The sequence below is a fragment of the Drosophila arizonae genome, chromosome X, assembly GCF_054131065.1.
Source record: "Drosophila arizonae isolate 15081-1271.41 chromosome X, UAZ_ARI_1.0, whole genome shotgun sequence".
In the NCBI taxonomy this organism is placed as follows: domain Eukaryota; kingdom Metazoa; phylum Arthropoda; class Insecta; order Diptera; family Drosophilidae; genus Drosophila; species Drosophila arizonae.
This window is the reverse complement of record NC_142927.1, coordinates 35362985-35388369: the sequence shown is the minus strand read 5'-3', so window position 1 is coordinate 35388369 and position 25385 is coordinate 35362985. Positions and strand designations below refer to the sequence as shown.

Below are 25385 nucleotides of genomic sequence, written 5' to 3'. Positions count from 1 at the left end.
TGTTTGAATGAGCCTGACAAACGCATTTTTTTTTAATGTCCGTAATTACAGCGCGCATATCAAGTTTATCATTAAAAATCGATAACTCATCCCGATATTTTTTATCGATAAAAAAAACTTATCGAAAACCAGTTATAAAATTATATCTTCTACACCTTTATTGCTCGAGTCTACAAATTTTTAACGTATGCTTATATGCAATTTATAAATTCATTAAATTCACCCCCTCACCATCACTTTTGTAAAAAGCGTATTTCAAATACTAGAGACTTGTGCTTTGGCAATTACATGCATATCCATGTTATAATCATAATCTGAAAGTTTCATGAAGATCGTACGTTCACAAAAAGCAATTAAGTCCTCATAGTAAGCGCTCACTGCCGCCCATGCGTGTTTATGCTTGTGTGTGTATATGTATGTAATTGTTTGTGTATGTGTGTGTGTGTATGTGTGTGTATGTACGCCTGTGTGTGCGTGCGTGTGTGTGTGTGTGTGTGTGTGTGTGTGTGTGTGTGTGTGTGTGTGTGTGTGTGTGTGTGTGTGTGTGTGTGCGTGTTTCTTGTGTAAGCTGAGAGACGCGAAAAATTATTGAAATATCTATTACTCCAAGGGTTCAGGGGATCTCGTAGTCGAGTAGTCCCGACTAGAGCTTTCTTACTTGTTTTTTTTTTTTTTAACTATGGCTGAAACAACTGCTATAAAAAAATCAACCGTAGGTGTCAAGAAATCTCCATGAAGAATTGGCGGGAAATGCATAATTGAAACGTGTAGTGCGAGTTATAGAAAAAGTTCAATTCATTTTCCCGTTAGCTTTTTTGCGTTTCCGTCTAAAGAATTTTATTTAAGCAAGTGGATTATACCATGCAATTTACATAATAATTTCAACTGGAAAGGGCTAGAATATGCTACAGGTATTTTGAACGAAAATATATTGCGAAACGTGATTTAAGAGTCAAAGAAGTTGCCAGTGTTGCCAATTTTTGTTGAGCAAAAAAAGCTGTTTTTAGTGGGAAGATACTTTTAAAAAAAGCAGAAATTTTGTAAAAAAATCGGAAAAAAGGCTGATGGTTTTTGCTTTGATTTGATTGATATTTAAATATATTTTTAACAACTTATAATCATGGCATAATTTCTTCAACCCCCGCAAGCCGTATCTGTGAAGTTTTATAATATATATGTTTTACCTGATGTTTGAAATAGAGTTAAGCATCACAGTATTGATCTGACGAAAAATGTTACCCACTTGGGCATTGACAAAGAAGGCAATGGAAAAGTGGCCAGGTTCCTAAATCCTAGCACGTTTCTCAACTCAAAACTTTGTAGCGTCTTGAGTAGTTTCCTACTGAATTGGGTGTTGGGGTTCAATACTATCAATGTTCTCCAAAAATATATATGCATGAAAAGGAATCAACATTTTTCACTTTTTGAAAATTTGTCGGCAACTTTAAACACATAAATTCTTGTACAAAATGAGTTGCATACATTTTTTAGTCTTTTCGTTTCATTTACATCGAATCAAAAAGTTCGATATTGTTGTTCACAATAAGTTGTTTTGAATTAAATATAAATCATATCCTAGTTTAGTTAGCTCCATATTATTACCGCTTGGTTCGTTCATTGAAAATTGAATTACTGAACTATTTGGTTTTAATTTAACTACAATGAAGAAAACTTAATTCTTCATACGAATTATCCATACAAAATACGAAAATTTCTTCAATAAATAAAATAAAAGCGGAAATAAAGCAAATTATTCTTCAAAAAATCCAGAATTCCCGCTGCCCGCTGTTTTGGAATTTTTTCCGCGATCGGCTTTTCAAAAAAGCCGGATTTGACGGGAAAAAAACTGATTTGGCAACACTGATGCATACATACATATATGTACATATTTGAGAGAGCAGAGAGAGCGAGAGAGCAAGAACAAAAATTGAGCATACCCAGTGGCGACGACCTGAATGAGGTCTGTTGAAATAATGCATTGCATACGAGAAAAAAGTAATGCATTACCTATGAACATTTTTTTTCAGGGCATTTGTAATGTACAAAATTGTCTATGCCTATTCCTTTTGTGTGTGTAGTGTTAATGAGTGTAAATACAAGTGCAAAAATGCATATGTGTGATAATTTCTGTTTTCGTTTTACCCGCCGCGGCGCGTCACTTTTCTGATATTGTTGAGCCGTGCGGACGCAAATTTAAAGGGAAGTATCTGGTATGTATAAATCATCTTACATGTATTTTTAATGACAAAAAAATTAATAATGATTAATTTACAGATGCTATAAAAACCAAAGGGTCCACTAAGAAGACCTATATAAGTACAATAAGAAACTGCTTTCGGGTTCAGAAAGGTCGACTGGCAAAGCAGAAGTTCGATAATAAGGACAAACTAGATAATAAGACATAACTTAAGATTTAGATGTATATAGATATAATAAAATAGTAATAAGACATAGACTATACATTTATTTATAGCAGAGCTTGCAAATGAGAGTTGAGCGTTTTTTCGTTTATTCTCTTTCTCGCATCATAACCAAAAAAAAATTGTGCAGACACGTCTCTGTCTGAGCGCATACAAAAAGAACGCAGCAATCGCGCGTGATTACCCATACAAACGCAACTTACCGTTACTTCATTTAACTCAAGCAAAAGATCAGTGTTTGACTTGAGGAAACGAAAACAGAAACAACTATCTCCCTCAGAGCGCGAGAGAGCTAAGCCAGACGCGACAAAAACAGTTTCTGTCTGAGTTTTTTTGACTGTGTCACTGAAAGACACTTTTTTGCAGACAACGAAAAAGTGTTAACAGTTATTTGCGAGCTATGATTTATAGATATTAAGAAATAATAAATAATAATTTTTAAAAATTAAAAAAAAAAATACTACATTACTCAAGCGTTTCTATCTTTCAATTAGTATTCAATTATATCTCCAATTACATTGCATTAAGAAGTAAGCCATTTTATATAGTGGGAAAATGGGTTGCAGGTATATTGTTTTGTAATGTACGCACATTACTAACCCATAAGCGATTTTGTAAATGTATAGGGCGTTTTCTTCAGGTTGCGGAATTTCTACATTAGAATATATAACAAGTAAGAAAGCTCTAGTCGAGACTGCTCGACTACGAGATCCCCTGAGCCCTTGGAGCAATAGATATTTCAATAATTTTTCGCGTCTTTCAGCTTACACAAGAAACACACACACACACAACCAACCACATTCTTTTCGAATGTGGACGGATCCTGGAGGAGAGGCGTCATCTGGAAGAGGCAATGGGCGGCTCCATCAGAGCGGACAACATAGTCAACGCCATGCTGGAATCGGAGGAAGCTTGGGAACTAACAAGCACCTTCGCGGCCACGGTGATGATGGAGCTCCGCAGAGTCGAGCGACTGAGAAGACGAGCTGTCCCAGGCTAAGGTAGCGCATAGTGCTTGCGAAGCAATGCTTTACGGCCGTCCAAGCACCGCGCGCTATCCTAGCCACCACGCAACTTACAATTTGTTATATTATTTTGTCAATAAATGAATATAAAAAAAAAAAAACAAAAAACACACACACACACACACACACACACATACATACATACATACACAAACACACACACACACACAGATAGGCAAGCCCACGATCATTGAAATAAAATCAGCTACTTAAATGTAAGCGCGCCTCTTCAAATAAAACCCAAAATCGTTCACACCATTCTAAGTTGAGGGAGGCACACGCCAATATTCATCTCCCATGCATACACACACGCACATGTAAAGGCACACGGGCATACAAGTGCTTCTACAAGTTATATCCCATAATTGTGAGCAGCGCCTCCCATGCGTACACACAATCAAATGTATATACATACATACATACATACATATGTATGTGAGCACTTCACAAGATCGACAAATGCAAATGCTGGGCTTCAAAATTGCTACAGGCAGCCAGAGCTTCACACACAGGCATACAAATGCTCATAGTACATGTAGCAAGGGACAGTGTATGTGTGCATGAAAACATTTTCATTATGCGCACCAACGCTTTCATACCCTTCCCACAAATAATAAGGAAAACGCATGACAAACGGTTTGAAAAGTTCGGTATACTCTTCGCACATAAGGGGAGGCATGGGTTCTCGCTGCGAAGAAATTTCAATTTTTGTGAGCTGCTGCTTGTGCTCACATGCATACATACCATAGCTCGCAAAAAACTGTTAACACTTTTGCGTTGTCTGCAAAAAAGTGTCTTTCACTGACACAGTCAAAAAAACTCAGACAGAAACTGTTTTTGTCGCGTCTGGCTTAGCTCTCTCGCGCTCTGAGGGAGACAGTTGTTTCTGTTTTCGTTTCCTGAAGTCAAACACTGATCGTTTGCTTGAGTTAAATGAAGTAACGGTAAGTTGCGTTTGTATGGGTAATCACGCGCGATTGCTGCGTTCTTTTTGTATGTATGTATGCGTGTATTTACATGCACACGAAGGCAAAAACTTTATCTGCTGAGTTTGTTAGTCAAAGTGTTTCTTGCTGAGAGGCTTTGTGTGAGAGAAAATCGTGTTAGTTTTACGCGACACTCATGTGAGAGCGTCACACGAATGAGTCATCGCATTGCGTCTGAGCGAAACAGATGCTAAAGAAAAAAGAGAGTGACGCTCAGAGAGAGACGTGTCTACACAATTTTTTTTGAGTATGATGCGAGAAAGAGAATAAACGAAAAAACGCTCAACTCTCATTTGCAAGCTCTGATACATACATATACACATTCGAGAGAGCAGAGAGCCTCGAGAGAGAGCAAGGGAAACATTGAGCATAGCGAGCGCATGATTGTGCTTTCGTATATTTTCGTAGCCCCAACCTAAAAGTGAAGAGCCGAGCAAATTCGAAATTGATAGGCCCTAGGAGACAGATTTTTCGGTGTTGAAAAACTTTGTACTACATGTCTAGTCTATGTGTTCTCTGGTCAGTGATATAAGTATACATTTAAAATTTGGAGACTCTAGCCACTGACCAGAGAACACATAGACTAGACATGTAGAACAAACTTTTTCAACACCGAAAAAATGCGCTGAACGGACCGGACAACTTCGTATTTGGTCGGCTCGGTCTTCTGACTCAAGCAGTGAAAATAAGGCAAGACAAAATCAGTGTGCTGCGACTGCTGCCGCGAAATGCACGCATTACAAAGTAAAGCACGGCTATGCGCTCTTTTTCCCTTACTCACTCTCTCCCTCTCTTTATGCTCTCTCTCTCTCTCTATATATGGTCTCTCAAATAGCAGCAGCGCACAGAAATTGAATATTGTTCGCGACGATCCCAGCTCTTTCCTCTTGAGTGAAGGGTATACCGAAATCATAAAAGCATTTGTCACGCTCATGCAAACAAAATGTAAGCCTTTCGATGGTTATTCGTGGGAAGGGTATGAAAGCGTTGATACGCATAAACAATATTATTTCGCGATGGGCAAGTACACACACACTTGTAGTCCCTTGCTACATGTATGAGCATTTGTGACCTGCGTGCGTTACTCTTGCTGCTTGTAGCAATTTTAAAGCCCAGCATTTGCATTTGGTCGGTCTTACGGACTGTCATAACCACTTTAAACAGATGTACTATGTATGAACATACATACATATGTATATAAGTACATTTATATCATAGCTTGCAAAAAACTGTTAACACTTTTTCGTTGTCTGCAAAAAAGTGTCTTTCAGTGACACAGTCAAAAAAACTCAGACAGAAAGTGTTTTTGTCGCGTCTGGCTTAGCTCTCTCGCGCTCTGAGGGAGATAGTTGTTTCTGTTTTCGTTTCCTCAAGTCAAACACTGATCGTTTGCTTGAGTTAAAGAAGTAACGGTAAGTTGCGTTTGTATGGGTAATCACGCGCGATTGCTGCGTTCTTTTTGTATGTATGTATGCGTGTATTTACATGCACACGAAGGCAAAAACATTTTCTGCTGAGTTTGTGAGTCAAAGTGTTTTTTGCTGAGAAGCTTTGTGTGAGGGAAAATCGTGTTAGTTTTACGCGACACTCATGTGAGAGCGTCTCACGAATGAGTGATCGCATTGCGTCTGAGCGAAACAGATGCTAAAGAAAAAAGAGAGTGACGCTCAGAGAGAGACGTGTCTACACAATTTTTTTTTGGGTATGATGCGAGAAAGAGAATAAACGAAAAAACGCTCAACTCTCATTTGCAAGCTCTGATTTATATATTATTATTGCTAATCATGTTTATAAATGTGTTTATATCCGTAAATAATTATATATAATTAAAATTATTTTATACACATTTTTAACCGAAAAAATTATCGTAAAACACTACTAACTTTATTAAATGCTTTGCAATATATGAAATACACATGTCATATTATACTCAAGCTTTACTTATTATTGTCAAAAATTTCTAATTAAGTCATAATGGCCCATTTGATAGTCACCCTACGATTCAAATCATACAAAATTTACAAACTTCTAAATCCAGAGACAATTAGCTTGCCATCCCATACAAGCATACACATACACAAATGTATGTATGCATGTGCTCACTTCACAAGGCAGACCAACGGCAAATTTTGGGCTTTACAATTTCCACAGCCTGTTCTACACAGAAAGAATACATTTTCGCAACGAGCATGCACACACACATTTACATCCTTGCTACGTGTATGTGCTTTTGTGTGCGTGCGTCGCGAAACTCAATTCTTTCTCAGTATTTTCGTCTATCATCAGCCCAAAATTTGCCGTTGGTCTGCCTTGTGAAGTGAGCACATGCATACATACATTTGTGTATGTGTATGCTTGTATGGGATGGCAAGCTAATTGTCTCTGGATTTAGTAGTTTGTAAATTTTGTATGATTTGAATCGTAGGGTGACTATCAAATGGGTCATTATGACTTAATTAGAAATTTTTGACAATAATGAGTAAAGCTTGAGTATAATATGACATGTGTATTTCATATATTGCAAAGCATTTAATAAAGTTAGTAGTGTTTTACGATAATTTTTTCGGTTGAAAATGTGTATAAAATAATTTTAATTATATATAATTATTTACGGATATAAACACATTTATAAACATGATTAGCAATAATAATATATAAATGTACTTATATACATATGTATGTATGTTCATACATAGTACATCTGTTTAAAGTGGTTATGACAGTCCGTAAGACCGACCAAATGCAAATGCTGGGCTTTAAAATTGCTACAAGCAGCAAGAGTAACGCACGCAGGTCACAAATGCTCATACATGTAGCAAGGGACTACAAGTGTGTGTGTACTTGCCCATCGCGAAATAATATTGTTTATGCGTATCAACGCTTTCATACCCTTCCCACGAATAACCATCGAAAGGCTTACATTTTGTTTGCATGAGCGTGACAAATGCTTTTATGATTTCGGTATACCCTTCACTCAAGAGGAAAGAGCTGGGATCGTCGCGAACAATATTCAATTTCTGTGCGCTGCTGCTATTTGAGAGACCATATAGAGAGAGAGAGAGAGAGAGCATAAAGAGAGGGAGAGAGTGAGTAAGGGAAAAAGAGCGCATAGCCGTGCTTTACTTTGTAATGCGTGCATTTCGCGGCAGCAGTCGCAGCACACTGATTTTGTCTTGCCTTATTTTCACTGCTTGAGCCTCAGAAGACCGAGCCGACCAAATACGAAGTTGTCCGGTCCGTTCAGCGCATTTTTTCGGTGTTGAAAAAGTTTGTTCTACATGTCTAGTCTATGTGTTCTCTGGTCAGTGCTCTAGCGTTAAAGGTGTAGGAGATACAAATTTATTACTAGTTTTCGATAATGTTTTTAATCGATAACAAAATATTTAAAGCAAAGCTCGATATGCGCATGCTATAAACGGACCTAGGAAAAAAATTTCAAGTCTCTAGCTCTTATATCTTCTAAGATCGACGCGTTCATACATACGGACGGACGGACAGACAGATGAACAGGGCCAAATCGACTTAGCTCGTCGTCCTGATTAAGAATATATATACTTTTTGTACTTTATACAAAACCATTATAGCCTGATTTCCCATTGAAAATGGGTTCAGGGTATAAAAAGGTTGCTTTCAAATGGGGCTAACTGCATTCGCAGATAATGATGTTTTGCAAAACATCGATGCATCGTTCAACATCGGTGTCAGAGAAAACATCGTTAAAAATTGGTAATAATGTTTTCATCGATGCTCGATACATCGATGATTTTTTACATCACTAGTGACAGCTGTATTAAAATAAAGCCATTTTCATATAAAAACCTTTTCAAATCCAAAGATGTGTGAAAAACAGATTTTATTTACGGATGCATTGTTATTGAATATTTCGAATAACTCGCTATTTACTGGTTTGTTATAATAATTAAAAGTAGCTTTTATACATGTAGTTACCTGTTTTTATTTTTAGCTATTGGCAGTCAAGCGTTCTTCCTTAGAAATAGGTCGGTGATACGCGTAACAAATAAAATGCATTATAAAAAAATACACGGCTCTGTATGTAACCGAAAATGTGAGCTTACAGGGCTGCTATTACTTTACGCCGAAAATGAGTTTTCTCTTTATAAATATGATCTAAGTCAGAAAGATATCTTTATATTAATTTATGAAGGTGAGACAAAGGACTGGATCAATGCAGCTATTTTTATAAAGAACGAAGAAGGCTGTCAATTTGCTTTACATATGGCTCATAGTTCGCTTTTGCGTTTACAATATGATAATACGAGTAATTTGCAATTTGGAGAATGTAGTATTTTAGAGCTAGCGAGGTGTACTGATTATTCTATGTTATATAGCACAAGTTTATATGGTAACAGCTATACCAAGCTTATTATAATAAGTGGAAATGGATTTGGAGAAATACTCATTTGGCAGCCACATTCTCCTGTTAATTTTAATATTAGTACACGTTCCATCATATATCCACTTCTTATGCGTCTTAAGGCGCATAATGGTGTTGTGCTTTCTATTGACTTCAATTTAGCAGCTCAGTTATTGGTAACTACCTCCGATGACCGTTCTTTAAAGTTTTGGAAACTAGTAACTAATCCAGGTATAAAATTTGATGCATCGTCTGTAAAACCCTCATTCAGTTGCTTTGGACATACTGCACGTGTAATTTGTGCTATAATAGCAAAGTACGGTAAGTAGACTTTATAAAATAGCTGCATTAAATTAATCATTGTATTTTATAGATGGCCAAATTTTTGTTATAAGCGGTGGTGAGGACTCTAATATATGTGTTTGGAGTCAAACAGGTGAAATGTTATTTAAACGACGTCAGCAGTTTGGAGCACCAGTATGGCGCCTTGCTTTTGATCATGTTTCTGCAAACCTATATAGCACTGGTTCAACTGGAAATATATATGCATATAATCTAAAAAACATATTAAGTCCAAATCAAGACCATTCAGAGCAACTAATGCATATGGGATTATCTAATGAATATTTGGTAAAAATTAAATATCTTACTGACAGCACCATCATTGCCCTAAGCAATAAAAATCACCTATTCTACATGCGACTTATGAATTTGCAAAAAAGACAAATTTGGGAACCAGTTTCCATCTTTCCTTCATATAAGTGCACAGTTTTAGCTGCGTGCGACGGATTAATTGCTACTTGTGGCTATAAACGTATCACACTTTTAAACTATAACGTGGATACAGGGTATATTGAACTAATATATGATGGAATAAAGCTTGAAGGTCTTATTCAATCATTTCATTTTCTTAGCAAAGACCTCTATTTAATATCTGATGAATATGGAAACTGCCTTTTACTGAAAGGAAATAATATGGAAGTTGATAGTAATATAAAGATCAGCACTTGTCGTAAATCTTGGATTACATCTGCAATACTTGTTAACTCAAATTGTTTATTAATGAGTTGCCGTAATGGAAAAGTTATGATTGTCGCACGAGAAAGCTCACCACAATTACAAATAAAACATGTGCTTAAAGACTTGCATGGCAACATGGGATCTATTGTCCTAAAACTGTTAAGGATTGATGACAAATTTGCATACATAATAAGTGCTGCGCATGAATCCACTTTAAAAGTTATGTCTTTAAGTCTAACTGAATACAGATTAACAATTTTACAACGTCAGACGGTACCGTTAACTTGGATAGAAGCAATACCAACAGTAGATGTACTGATTGGATTCAATGATAATCATTTTGTGGTATGGTCCCATGAAAATGGCGTGATTTTACAATTTCAATGCGGGGGAGGTCATCGCTGTTGGGATTATAAGTTAAACAATGAAGTACTTGACATAATATATATTAAGCAAAAACATGTATTTCATCACCGTGAACAGCTTTACAATAAATGGTCTGGAGCCTTTTGTCAGATTTTGCGAAATAAATGGCATATAAGAAGTTGTAATATTATACAAATTGTTGAGCATAAAAATTATTCTCAGACATATATTGTATCAGCTGGTGACGACAATATTATAAAAATAAGTCGAATCACTGGTCAATCATTTCATCTGTGTGCTGAATTACATACGCACATTTCAAGCGTACGACATCTAGTATTATATCCTGTTAATCCTGAAAATGATGGTATCTATTGGCTGATCTTCTCAGTTGGAGGGCGGGCGCAATTATGTATTAATAAACTTGACCCAAATGGACCAGTCGTAAGTGAACTGTGCTCGCACACAGTACGATTAAACAGTGACGGCAATAACGCCTCACTTGATGCTCGACTAATGACAATTAGTGTTTTACAAAACTCAAAGTGCGGGAAATTTTCTCTTTACGTTGCCAGTTCTGACGGAAAAATCCGTTTGCTTCAATGGGAACTAGAAAACCCATTACAGCTTTTCTTAGATTTCGAGATTGATATTAAACGATGTCCGATACAGATGCAGACTTTAAATAATCATAATTTATTACTTACCACAACCACTAATGGAATGCTTTACGGTTTTGACAAAAGACTTCATATAAAAAGATTTGAACAACAGCTACATGCTGCCAGTATCAATGTTTTTGAAACGCTTTATGATGGTTCATATATACACATATTAACTGGAGGAGACGATGAAGTGATAAAACACACCATAATTGAAACAACTAACTTGAGTATTTTAAAAAGCGCAGAAATCTCGCCGATACACAATGCTCAAATAACTGCTATGTCCCTACATTCATTACAGGACGCTTGTCAAAAAACAGAATTGTATGCATATACATGTAGCATGGATAAACAAATTTATAAGCTAAACTTAAACACTTTACAGCACACCCGTATTGGCTTTACATGCTTATCCGATATCAAAGGAATTCTTAAAACAAATCAGTGTTTATTTATATACGGATGTGGACTAGAAGTAATCTCTCTCGAAAAGAATTAGATGCTTTTAATGTTTTATCAAGCCCACTAATATGCATGTGCGTTAATTTGACTCCTTAGGATTAGTACTATGTTGTTTAATGTGTTCCGCATATGTTTTTATAAATAAATAAAAAAAAAAATACAATAATTTTATGCTATCAAGGATGCGATCCTATAATCCTCTTTATCAAGAGAAACACCTCAGAGGAACTAACATTTCCTCTGTAATCCGTTAAGTCTTACGCGAACTAGTTTCATCCCACTGACGCTATTTGAAGCTTCTAGCTCATAAACTGTAGGAGATATAACGTTTTACGGTTTGCCACGCCCTCGGGCCCGAGTATATACATCTATAGCATCAATACTGCCAAAAAAATATATATATATCAGGTCGACGAGTTGAGTCGATTTGGACTTGTCCGTCGATTTCAGAAGATAAGAGCTAGGAACTTGAATTTGTTTAAAATCTCCGTAAATATAGCGCGCATATCGAGTTTATATCCAAAAATCAATAACTCCTCCCGTTATTTTTTGTATCGATTAAAAACATTATTGAAAATAAGCTATTTAATTATATCTCCAATATATTTAGTCCACCTAAGTCCACCACCTCACCCCTACATTTGTAAAAGGCGTTTTTCAAATACTAGAGACTTCTCTTTAATTATTTATGGGTGTCGTCAACCATGGACTAATCGCAGAAATCAGGACGTACAAAGAGTTCATGAAAGTCGAAGTTTCCGACCACGCCATAAACACAGAACAACTTTATGGGAAACGAGACCGGAAACATCAAAGCAAGACATGTTTCCATTTGGTGGCTCGAGCCCAATGGAAGAGTTGGTAAAACTTGTGGATAAAAAATCTCTTAGGATTAAGAAAGGAAGTGGCAAAAGTGTGCCATCGTGGAGCACAACATCCAGGAAGATATTCTATCCTACAGCGAGAGGTTATCTTTCCGATGGAAAAAAGTCCTGCAGCAATGAAATAGAAGAACTGCAATGCAGCCTCGAGGAACTGTTAAATAAACTTTACAGGAAATTAGAGGACTTGCAATACATAAAAGAAGACTCTCCGAAACAACCGAGATCGACACTTCCATACTTTTATGGAAGTCCCAGGACGTGGCCAACGTTCTTCGAGCGGTGATCCAGTTTAATACACAACAGGCAGGATATCAGCGTCAAGACAAATTTGATCTACCTGAAAATGTATCTCAACGAGTTACCACCCATTTCTTAATTGGAATAGGTAACTACAATGCAGCGTGGAACTGTTTATGAAAACGCTACAAACGTTATTTTCCAGTAGACATAAAACAGCTGAAGGATAATTATAAAGGCAGGATCTGCAAGCTCGTGAGCCCCTCCAATAACAATGACAACGTCACAGCTGATGAGATGACAGCATATCAGGCTGCTTTGGATGCAATAGTGTTCAAAAAGTGGGATTTCAGCCCGCCGGCAAGCCTCCACGTGGTAGTAAATATCACTAAAACTATAGAACAAGGTGAAGGGCAACAATAAATCCAAATATAAGTGCAGACAAGAGCTCAATAAAGTATCCGGAGCACATAGAAGATACGGACGAGAATCGACTTTCTGCTACAACTTCAACATCGACGTTAAGTATCGCTGAAGATACATAAACAGATATCCAATTTGAAGTTTGACCAATGGAAATATTTCCATGCCTCCGAGGCACTCAACGACTAGCAGGTAGTGCGCTAGGAAAAGATAAAGGTCAGTGTACGGACTCTATAAATAGACAAATGAACACTAACCCTTGCAAGTCCAGATAGGATAAGAATAACTAATAGACTCACGCGGAGTCTTACAAACTCAGCGATAAGATAAGAATATGTAATTGCCCAATGCTGACCTTACACACTCAGCAATAGACACCATAGCTCGCAAATAACTGTTGACACTTTTTCGTTGTATGCAAATAAGTGTCTTTCACTGACACAATCAAAAAGACTCAGACAGAAACTGACTGGCTTAGGTCTGCTCACGCTCTGAGCGATACTGTTATATCTGTTTTCGTTTCGCTCAAGTCAGTCACTGATCGTTTGCCTGAGTTAAATGAAGCAAACGTTCTTATGCGTATGTATGGTTAATCACACGCGTTTGTTGTGTTCTTTTATGTATGTATGCTTGTATTTTCATGCACACGTAGGCAAAGATCATTTTTGTTGAGTTTTTTAGTCAAACAGTCTTTTGCTAAGAGTCTTTGTGTGGGCGAAAATCGTATTAGTCTTTACGCGACTGTTATTTGAGAGCGTCGCACGAATGAGTCATTGCAATGCGTCTGACCGAAACCGATCCTAAACAAACAGAGTGCCGATCAGAGCGAGATTGTGTCTGCATATACGAAAAAGCGATCAACTCTCATTTGCGAGCTCTGATATACGCACAAGATTTAAGGGTTGAAAATATGTATGAATCTGGGTATATACCCAGGCTCAGAAGAATAAAGATCAATACGAAACTAAACACCATCATAGTCAAGTGTATTCGTTCAGAAAGTTTCATGAACAAAGTACATCCACAAGAAAAGCTAGCAAACAATTAAATTCCCATAGTAAGCCGACACTGCAGCACAGGCCTGTTAATGCGTGCGTGCCATACAGTGGCTCACAGCTTATCTGACCCAACGTGAAATAAAAATTTTATCTGCTCATTTTTGAAAAATTAAAACGTAGAATTGTGCAATTGCAAAGCATTCATTTTTTATTCATATAAAACAAGTAAGAAAGCTCTAGTCGAGACTGCCCAACTACGAGATCCCCTGTACCCTTGGAGTAATAGCTATTTCAATAATTTTTCGCGTCTTTCAGCTTACACAAGAAACACGCACGCACACACACACACGCATGCATGCACACACATGCAGTCTTGCATACTTTCGGGCTATTGTTGTAGTTAAGCTGAGTTTAAGATACTGCGGTCTGTAAACTCAAATTATATTAGTAGCCATTGCCCACTACAGGCTTCACGTCGTTGTAGTCGGAGCAAAAAATGGATGCCAGGATGGAAGACGAGCTGCAAGCTTTCGCGCGTCGTTCCTCGCTGCACCGATCACCGCAGCAACAACAGAAGGCGCTGCCGTAGCCGTCGACTTTTAAGTCCCGAGTGGCTGAGTGCCAGGCACCCAACTCACTAAAAGAACCGTTTGCCCAAATAGGAGTTACTCTAGAGGGCTTGACTGCCTTCTTTGGGGGTTAGCGGTATATTAACGCCCTAATGAGAGAGGAGTTGGCTAGGTTGGTCAATCTTCACAAGACGGCCGAAGCGTTCTGTAACCGATCGGTTAAAAACTGTGAGGTGCAGACCACGCCACTCAAAAAAGTAGGCGAGAATGTTAAGGCAGCGAGCATTAGTGCTTCAGTAGGTAGCAATACTCCCAAGCAGTCGAGGGGAGATGCGAATAGAGGTAAACTCCCTCAAAAAATCCGAGGCCCAATGGAAGTGCAGCGAACCTAAGAGAACCAATGGCTCTACGGGCTACAGCTGAAACTTCAAACAAGGCCGGTCGTTAGACAAACCAGCGAAGTCGCTTCGACCGGCTTTTGGTGGACAGCAAAGAGCTACAGTTGTTCTCCCAATTGGGAAAGCCAAAACTCTGCTCGAGCTGTCCAAAATCAAAATTGGATGGTTTGTATGCCGTGTCCGCGCCGTGGATCAGCCTAAACGATGTTTCAAGTGCCTTGATTACGGTCATATGGCAGCAAACTGCGGCAGCGACTGTGACCTAAAGGGCGCCTGTCTCAGGTGTGGAGAGATGGGTCACAGTGCAAAAGCATGCACTAAGCCACCAAAATGTAGCCTCTGCATCCGGAAAGGTGAAAAGCAGACGGACCACTCAGCAGGCAGCTTCAAGTGCCCATCCTACCGCGAGGCAGCTCGTAAAATGAAATGTTAAGGTTCCTTCAGCTTAACTTAAATCATTGTTTTGCTGCCCAAGATCTTCTAGAGCAGACCATAAGGGAAAAATGTATAGACGTAACATTTCTCAGTGAGCCTCACCACTGTAGAACCAGCTGCCCTAGGACATGGGCAACAGATGCTAATGGCTAATGGGTATGTGGCAACACAACGAATGATCTTTCGAATGTTAAGTCATTTAATGGGCTCGTACGTGGCCAATACGGCAGCCCATGGCCCTACAGCTGCTACCTGGCCCCCAGCATGCAGCTCAGTGATTTCACAACGGCGCTTGACGAGCTTGCCGAGGATGCTAGGGGTCGGAAGGCCATTATAGCAGGAGATTTTAACTCATGGGCGTTAGAATGGGGTAGCCACACAACAAATGTCAGAGGCTGTATCTTACTGAAGATTTTCGCGACACTATATGTTGCACTGCTCAACACTGGCTACAAGTTCACCTTCAGTCGGGCTGGATACGGATCTGTAATTGACATTACTTTTGTCACTTCATCCCTCGTTCGGGAAACAACATGGAGCCACTGCGATAGCTATACGGGCGGCGATCATACGGCACTTCTATTCACAATAGGTGAACCACCTGCCAGGGCGTCAACCTTGTGGAGGGAGTCGTATCGGCTGGATACTTTTGACCCCGCGGTCTTTTCAGAGCCCATTCAGTCTCTGGGCACAATTGGTAATGCTGAGGCCAGAGCATGCCAAATGGTAGCCCAAATACAGAGTGCCTGCAATAGCAACATGTTACGCCGCAAGCAGTTCACGCGACAACAAGAGCCTACGTATTGGTGGAATGCACAAATAGGTGACATTCGTCGCACATGCATCCAGGCGAGAAGAAGCTACCAACGGGCTCGCGGAGGGTCTACGTTTTTCGAAAAACAATTAGCTTACCAGGCAGCTAGAAGACAGTTGAAAAAGGCCATTTGGGCAATGCTTAATACAAGAGATGTTCCCTACAAAATGGAAGACCCAGAACCTGGTATTGCTACCCAAGGCTGGCAAACCACCAGACGAGCCATCTTCATACAGACAGATCTGCCTCTTAGACACCATAGGAAAGGTGTTTGAGAAATTGATCTGCTCTGGACTGGAGACTGCTAGCGCCGGAGGTCTATCACCAATTTGGATTCCGGAAGGCCCGGTCAGCAACAGATGCTCTAGAAAAAGTTGTTGGCCTGGCAACTTCCGCCATCCAAGGCACCAGATGGAGGCACGGGACGAAGCAATACTGCATCATCGCGACCCTGGATGTTAAGAACGCCTTTAACACAGCTAGTTGGGATATGATACTGAATGCGCTGTCACAATAAAGTATCCCTAAATAACTAAAAGAGATAATAAAGAGCTACTTCAGAGGAAGAACATTGGTATACAACACGAGTGAGGGTCCCCAAACTCATACAGTGTCAGCTGGAGTACTCTAAGGCTCAGTGCTGGGGCCTCTCCTATGGAATATCATGTACGGTGGCGTACTGCGCTTGGAAGTACCAGCAGGTGCGCACACCATTGGCTTTGCTGATGATGTGGTTGTCGTTGCCATAGGCAAGGAGCTTAAAGATACAGGTGTGCAGCGAAAGTATCAATCGCATACGAAGCTGGTTGACAGGAGCTGGGCTCGAGCTAGCGGCGCACAAGACGGAAGTCATCCGTGGAGACTGCCAATATAAGGATAGGAGCGTCAGCATCGCGTCAAAGAGGGCGATTAAGTATCTTGGCGTCATGTTAGACACAAGATTAACTTTCCGCGAGCACTTAGAATATGTGCATAAAAAGGCAGCTGATTCTTGTAGAGCTCTCTCAAGAATTATGCTTAACACGCGGGGACCTAAACAGCAACGACGTCTTCTTCTAATGAGCGTCATTAGTTCTGTCATCCTCTATGCTGCGTCAATATGGTCAAGACCGATGGCAACGCCGAGCTACAGCCGGGATATTTGCGCGATCTACAGACTGAGCGCAATCAGAGTCAGCTGCGCTTTCAAGACTATCTCCGATGATGCAGCGCTTGTCATAGCCGGAATGGTGCCACTGGAGTACCTGGTCGCCGAAGCCGTGGAGCGGAACTCGCACGCGCCTGTGCGACACAGCTCTATCAGGGCGAACAGCATTGCACGATGGCAAAGGAAGTGGAATAGCTCAGCTAAAGGGCGGTGGACGCACAAGCTCATCCAGGAGCTCGAACCATGGGTTAACCGCAAATACGGCGAGGTTAACTTCTACCTTTCGCAGATCCTCTCGGGCCATGGATGCTTTTGGAGCTATTTGAAGCGCTTTGGTCACGAGGAAACTGACGAGTGCCCCTGGTGCAGGCGAGGGCATGTGGAAGACGCCAGCCACATCCTTTTCGTATGTTGGCGGTTCCTGGAGGAGAGGCGTCGTCTGGTAGAGACACTGGGCCACTCCATCAGAGCGGACAACATAGTCAACGCCATGCTGGAATCGGAGGAAGCTTGGGAACTAACAAGCACCTTCGCGGCCACAGTGATGATGGAGCTCAGCAGAGTCGAGCGAATAAGAAGGCGAGCTGTGCCCTGCTAAGGTAGCGCATAGTGCTTGCGAAGCAATGCTTTACGGCCGTCCCGCAAGCATCGCGCGCTATCCAAGCCACCACTCAACTTGCAACTTGTAATATAATAAGATTGTCAATAAACAAATTAAAAAAAACAAGTAAGAACGTTGCAGTCGGGCGTTACCGACTGCGGAATACTCATTCACATCCCATCAACAATTTAGTAGTTAAGTTTCGTTCTAATACTGTAGAATATACAGGTTTTTCCGATTTGCCACGCCCCAACTGGGCGTAGACACCTCATTTTTGGTCAGTTTTTAGAAAGAGATAACGTTACCCTAACTGCAAAGTTTGAATGCTTACCCTAAAAAAATGTGAAAATTACAGGGTATTTTTCGATATGCCACGCCCCTAAAGAGGCGTAAAAATTATTTTTGGGGAATCGATAGAGGAGGCTACCAGTAACTCAACTATCCAAATTTGAAGCTTCTAGCTATTATACTTTAGGAGATATAAACTTTTGCGGTTTGCCACGCCCCCTGTGGGCGGACATATATCCGACAAAACTTTTTGGTCTTGGGTGATCAGTCCGAGTATATATACAAAATTTGAGGTCTCTGCCATCAATAGTGTCCAAAATATAGGAGAATTTAAAAAATCACTATATCTTCAGGTCCGATTTGCCACGCCCCCAACGGGCGTAGACTTATAATTTATCTTCAGACTTTATAGAATCATACCATTAGCTGACGTGCGAAATTTCAGCATTCTAGGTTTACAACTTTAGGAGATACAGTTTTATCCGATTTGCCACGCCCCCAATGGGCGTAGATATATCCGCCATAGCTCGTGATCTTGGGTGGTCAACGCGGACCTACATACCAAGTTTCAGCTTTCTAGCTCTTCAACAAACATGATTTCTGGTATATCGGAAAATGCATTTTCCGATTTGCCACGCCCCTAGTGGGCGGATCGGGAAAATTTTAACACTTTATAAATCGGAGATATACACGAGTATGTGTTCCAAATTTCAAGTCTCTAGCTTCAATAGCGCCGAAATAGATTGCGTTCATACGGACAGACGGACAGACGGACGGACGGACAGACGGACAGACGGACAGACGGACGGACAGCAAGACGGACATTGCACAAAACCAATATACTGATTCACTTTCGTGAATGAGTATAAAAAAACACACAACACGCACACACACGCATACACACACATATACACACACATCATACACACACACACACGCACACACACAGAGATACGCACGCACGCATAAACGCGCATTGGCTCCAGTGGTGGCTTACTATAGGAACCTAATTGTTCAATAACTTTCCTTGAGGATGTACTTTTTTCATGAAACTTTCAGATTATGATTATAACATGGATATACATGTAATTGTCTAAGCACAAGTCTCTAGTATTTGAAATACGCTTTTTACAAAAGTGATGGTGAGGGGGTGAATTAAGGGTGGGGGTAAATTCGATATGCGCGTGCTATACACGGACCTAGGAAGAAAATTTCATTTTCTCTAGCTCTTATATCTTCTGAGATCGACGCGTTCAAACATACAGACAGACGGACAGAGCTAAATCGACTCAGCTCGTCGCCCTGATCAAGAATATATATACAGTCTGTCAAGAATGAGTTGGCACACTGAAAAAAAATTGAATTTGTTGACTTTGGATGCAAATATCTAAGTCAATAATGCATAAAAATTATTTTTTTCAAATAGGAATATGTTTAATATTATTTCATTAATTTAAATATAAAAATAGAAAGCATAACATTCAATATGTAAAAAAAAAAAATCAACAAAAACAAAGAATACTCATAAATAACAGTGTCAATAATGTGTTGGCACACTTACAATCTATGAATCTTAACTTAAAATTAAAGCTAAAATATGATTAATTAACATAATTTTAATATTTTGTGTGGCCTCCCTGGGCATTTAAAACATGTTGAAGGCGTTTTTTCATAGAAGCTATAAGGTTTTTAATTAAATCAAGAGGGATTTTCTCCCACTCCTCAATTATAGCTGATTTGAGTTGTGTGCGGCTCTTAGGATTCCTTTTTCCAACTTTCTTCTTCAAGTATGCCCACACATGCTCAATCGGGTTAAGGTCAGGGCTCTGGGGGGGTGTGTCAATCACTTTGCCACAGTTGTACAGCAGCCAAGTGCGAACAGTGAGTTCTTTATGCTTCGGATCGTTGTCCTGATAAAATTTAAAATTTGGCTTGTTGCCATTCAGAAAGCCGAATTTAGCCGCACTTGCTCTCAAATTTGCTCTCAAAATTTGGAGGTACTGCTCTGCATTCATTGTGCTTTCAATGAATGCAATTTCTCCGACTCCCTTGCTTGATATACACCCCCATATCATCACCGATAATTTGCCAAATTTAATAGTGGGAATAATATTTTTGCTTTCAAGAGCCGTTAATGGCTTGCGCCATACCCTGGGAGGACCATCATTATAGTACTGCATCATTTTTGTTTCATCACAGAATATGACGTCCTCCCAATATTCTGCGGGGTAACAAGCCATGTTAACAGCAAAAGTTAAACGCTTTTCGATATTTGCTTTTGATAACAGAGGCTTTTTCCGCGCTACTCTCGAACTGTACTCATGGCTCATGAGGGCTTTGCGTACCGTTTCATGTGAGACATCTATGCCACATTCTTGCTTCAGCTCTTTAGCAAGACATCTTACAGAAATATGCGGATTAGCGTTCACTTTTCTGAGAATAAGACGCTCTACTCGTCCAGTGATCTTTTTTTTCGGCCCTCCTCCCGTCTTTAAAAGCAGCCTATTTTCTTTTTCGGCCCGGTTTATAACGTTATAAACCGTTCTCCTGGGCACAGAAAACATGTCCATCAATTCTGGAACGGATTTGCCCATCTCGTGGTTGTAATAGATGAGCTGCACCATCTCAAAGCTTAATCGCTTTCCAGGCATTTTAAAAAAATATGAAATTTGTGCTTAAATGCGTAACTAGCGAAAATTGACAATCAAATGGCAAGAAATGTAAAAGAAAACGTTCATAGATGCAGAAAATATCAACAGATAACAGTAAAATACCGTTACTTCTAAGAATTAGAGCAAAGCAGATGTGCAAAGCGCTCAGTGCCAACACATTATTGACACTGTTATTTATGAGTATTCTTTGTTTTTGTTGATTTTTTTTTTTACATATTGAATGTTATGCTTTCTATTTTTATATTTAAATTAATGAAATAATATTAAACATATTCCTATTTGAAAAAAATAATTTTTATGCATTATTGACTTAGATATTTGCATCCAAAGTCAACAAATTCAATTTTTTTTCAGTGTGCCAACTCATTCTTGACAGACTGTATGTCGAAGCAAGTAGTATTAATATGTTGGCGCGCACTGTAATTGTGCTTAACTTACTCGCATATTTTCCTTTTTCTGTGTGCCTTCGTACTTATGCGTGTGGTTGTAGTGTCGGTGTGTAATGAGATTGCATGAGTGTGGTTGTATTTTTCGGCTAAGTTCCAGGAATTGATTTCATCATATTGCATCAGCCAATATTTGCATGTTGTCGCTTAAGAAGTACCGTTTTAGCGGGGCGACAGCGTTGTGTCGCTGTCGCCGAGTGAGGCTCGAGAGTAGGCACAAAGAATAATTTAGAGACACAAGTTAGTTGCGTCTAGAATTCAAGTGCGATCGAAATTCGCTACGCGAAACGATGACCGACAATAATACTGTTCCGACATCAGAATTGGGATCTGGCCCTCTACCTTCAACAGTAGATGCGTTCTGGAAAGCCATAATGGAATTGCAAAATACAAATTTAATTGAACTGGTGCGGGCTCTACAAACAACAACAACGGACACAGTGCAAAGTAAATCAGTGCAACTGCCTAAATTTAACCCAGACAAGTCGGGCGCCAACGCATCATCGTGGTGTAATACCGTTGACATTATTCTAAAAGAAAATGAGTTAAAGGGAAGTGCGTTGGTCGTGACCTTAACCTCAGCATTAGAGGGAAGTGCTTCGCAATGGCTTTCGCAAGTGTGTTACGCAGAAATCACCTGGCCCGAGTTTAAAGAATTGTTCATACAGCGCTTTGACACTGTAGAAACGCCAGCCGCGATGTTTTTAAATATGCTGCAAGCATGCAAGCCGTATGGTTACGGAACTGACAACGAAATGGTGCCAAATCGAAACTGAGGAGATTGCCGTGTCTGTCACTCTTGCGTTGCTAGCAAGTTTTGATAGCCGATTGCAGCGTTTAAGTTTCACGTCGAATATTCAAACAAGAGGCGAGCTGCAGTCTGAATTAAAAGCATTCACTTTTAATAAACGGAAGAGTGGCTTTATGGAGCATCAGTCCGAAACTTTTTCTAAACGGCAAAACCAGTCATCGATAGAGTGTCACTTTTGCGGTAAAGTGGGCCATAAAATGATTGAATGTAAACTCAAGAAACAACAAAATCATTTTCCGAGTGCTAATGAACGACGTATCAGACAAGAGGCTCACCACCGCGCACAATCGAGTGTGACATGCTACAAGTGCGGAGTATTGGGCCACATATCTACCCAATGCCCAAGGAAGGAAGCTAACACAAACAAGATCTTCAACCAGGAAAAGCGAGTGGAGCAGTGCAGCGTTGCGACACCACAGGGGTACATGAACCATAGAGGCCAAATTTTTGAAATCACTTTCGATTCTGGAGCAGAGTGCTCGCTAATGAAAAAAAAGATAAGTAACAAATTTTCTGGCAAAAGATCGAATAATGTTGTTATGCTAAAGGGCTTAGGCGGTAGTGGAATATGTAGTACAGTACAAATATTAAGTAGTGTAAACATTGATGACTATTGCATTGAAATTCTGTTTTATGTAATAAGTGATGATCAAATGAAAAACAATATTGTCATTGGTCGGGAAATACTAAATCAAGGTTTTGATATTGTAGTTTCATCAAATCAATTTAAGATTTCAAGAGCTAAAATAATTAATCTATGTACCGGCAGTGAGCCGACCGATATTGATACCGATCTTGACGCTCAAGATAAAATAAAACTTAATTCATTATTGGCAAAGTATTCAAATTCTTTTATAAAAGGCATTCCAGGTACTAAAGTGAAAGTTGGCGAAATGAAAATTAGATTAATCGATCCAAATAAGACAGTTCAAAGAAGGCCATATCGATTAAGTCCATGCGAGCGAGATTTAGTAAGAGAACAAATTAACGAATTGTTAAAATGCAACATAATTAGACCAAGCTGTTCACCATACGCAAGCCCCATATTGCTGGTCAAAAAGAAAAATGGTTCGGATAGACTTTGAGTAGACTATAGAGAGTTAAATTCGAATACAGCGGCTGATAAGTATCCGTTGCCACTTATACAGGATCAAATAAATAGACTTCAAGGTGTTAATTACTTTACTTGTTTAGATATGGCCAGTGGGTATTATCAAATTCCTTTACACTCTGATTCAATCGAGTATACAGCGTTTGTGACCCTTGATGGTCAGTATGCGTTTTTATACCCTGAACCCATTTTCAGGGTATAATGGTTTTGTTGAAATGTATGTAACAGGGAGAAGGAGGCGTGGCAGACCCCACAAAGTATATATATTCTTGATCAGGGTGACGAGCTGAGTTGATTTGGCACTGTCCGTCTGTCTGTCCGTCTGTCCGTATGTATGAACGCGTCGATTTCAGAAGATATAAGAGCTAGAGACTTCAAATTTTTTTTAAAAATGTCCGTAATTATAGCGCGCATATCAAGTTTATCATTAAAAATCGATAACTCATCCCGATCTTTTTTTCTCGATAAAAAACCTTATCGAAAACCAGTTATAAAATTATATCTTCTACACCTTTATTGCTAGAGTCTCCAAATTTTTAATGTATGCTTACATGCAATTTATACAATTTCGGTTTTTGTTAAAATTTACCCCCCACCTCTAAATTCACCCCCTCACCCACACTTTTGTAAAAAGCGTATTTCAAATACTAGAGACTTGGCTTTAGCAATTACATGCATATTCATGTTATAATCAAAATCTGAAAGTTTCATGAAGATCGTACGTCCATAAAAAAAGTTATTAAGCAATTAAGTTCTCATAGTAAGCGCACACTGCAGCCCACTGCATACATTTGCAGACTCTAGCAATAAAGGTGTAGAAGATATAATTTTATAACTGGTTTTCGTTATGTTTTTTATCGAGAAAAAAAGATCGGGATGAGTTATCGATTTTTAATGATAAACTTGATATGCGCGCTGTAATTACGGACATTTTAAAAAAAAATTTGAAGTCCTAGCTCTTATATCTTCTGAAATCGACGCGTTCATACATACGGACGGACGGACGGACGGACGGACAGACAGACGGACAGGGCCAAATCGACTCAGCTCGTCGCCCTGATCAAGAATATATATACTTTGTGAGGTCTGCCACGCCTCCTTCTGCCTGTTACATACTTTTAACAAAACCATTATACCCTGATTTCCCATTTTCAATGGGTTCAGGGTATAATTAAGTTCTCATAGTAAGCGCACACTGCAGCCCATGCGTGTTTATGCTTGTGTGTGTATGTGTGTGTATATATGTGTGCGTGTGTATGCGTGTGTGTGTATGTATGCCTGTGTGTCCGTGCGTGTGTGTGTGTGTGTGCGTGTGTCTTGTATAAGTAGAAAGACGCGAAAAATTATTGAAAAAGCTATTGCTCCAAGGGTTCAGGGGATCTCGTAGTCGAGCAGTCTCGACTAGAGCTTTCTTACTTGTTATCTATGCCGTTCGGACTTAAAAATGCACCTTCTGTTTTTCAACGCTTAGTGATGCAAGCTTTAGGTGAATTAGCAAATTCGTATGTTATCGTCTATATGGACGACATATTGATAATTGCCTCAACGATAGGTCAAGCGTTAGAGAGACTAGAAATTATTCTAAACACCTTAACAGAGGCTGGACTTTCATTCAACATCACAAAGTGTTCTTTTTTGAAAACATCGATTCAATATTTAGGTTACAGTATTAGTGCGGGTGAAATTCGTCCAAATCCTCAGAAAATAGTAGCGTTGACTGCTCTGCCACCTCCACAGTCAGTCACAACACTTAGACAATTCATTGGCTTGGCATCTTATTTCCGACAATTTATTGAGGGATTTTCACAGTTGATGAAACCGTTGTACTTATTAACTTCAGAGAAAAGTAAATTTATTTGGAAAACTGAACACGAGCAGATACGGAAAAAGGTTATTCTATTCTGACTGGTAAACCAGTGCTTATCATTTTTGACCCAAATTATCCAATTGAGTTGCATACAGATGCAAGCTGTGATGGCTACGGTGCAATTTTATTACACAAAATTTACAACAAACCTCATGTAATAGAATACTATAGCAAAACTACTTCACCTGCAGAGTCAAGATATCACTCTATGAGTTGGAAACTATAGCTGTTGTAAACTCTATTAAACATTTTCGACATCATTTGTTGGGAAGAAATTTTACTAGGTTTACTGATTGTAACTCGTTAAAGGCGTCAAAAAGTAAAAAAGAGTTGACCCCTAGAGCTCAACGTTGGTGGGCTTATTT

General features: G+C 39.4%; 1 protein-coding gene and 1 long non-coding RNA gene across 7 annotated transcripts; both read left to right on the top strand.

The window, feature by feature from the left end:
- Positions 1-1446: 1446 nt before the first annotated feature.
- LOC149268271 (uncharacterized) lies at positions 1447-3696 on the top strand. 2 transcript variants are annotated; one of them, XR_016271157.1, is made up of 3 exons: positions 1565-2210; positions 2275-3093; positions 3184-3696. It is a non-coding gene; the product is annotated as an uncharacterized LOC149268271 (long non-coding RNA). The 2 variants fall into 2 exon arrangements; XR_016271156.1 differs by having other exon boundaries at positions 1447-2210; positions 2275-3696.
- A 4479-nt stretch (positions 3697-8175) lies between these two features.
- Positions 8176-20017, top strand: LOC108620360 (tRNA (34-2'-O)-methyltransferase regulator WDR6). Of its 5 annotated transcripts, none has more exons than XR_016270895.1 (4): positions 8176-8336; positions 8396-9127; positions 9180-12588; positions 12649-20017. XR_016270895.1 is itself a non-coding variant. In XM_018017264.2 (4 exons), the coding sequence occupies exons 1-4, from the start codon at positions 8267-8269 to the stop codon at positions 11328-11330; spliced, it is 2892 nt and encodes a 963-aa protein (XP_017872753.1). In that variant the 5' UTR covers positions 8176-8266; the 3' UTR covers positions 11331-20017. The 5 variants fall into 5 exon arrangements, 3 of the variants coding, with proteins under 3 accessions (XP_017872753.1, XP_017872752.1, XP_089329492.1); XR_016270894.1 differs by having other exon boundaries at positions 12646-20017; XM_018017264.2 differs by having other exon boundaries at positions 9180-11181; positions 11243-20017.
- The last annotated feature ends 5368 nt before the right edge of the window (positions 20018-25385 follow it).

Coding starts and splice junctions, on each gene's coding strand:
- LOC108620360 (XM_018017263.2), top strand. CDS start 8,267: ATGTGTGAAAAACAGATTTTATTTACGGATGCATTGTTATTGAATATT. Junction 8,337..8,395: donor GAATAACTCGCTATTTACTG/GTTTGTTATAAT, acceptor TTTTATTTTTAG/CTATTGGCAGTCAAGCGTTC. Junction 9,128..9,179: donor TGCTATAATAGCAAAGTACG/GTAAGTAGACTT, acceptor TGTATTTTATAG/ATGGCCAAATTTTTGTTATA.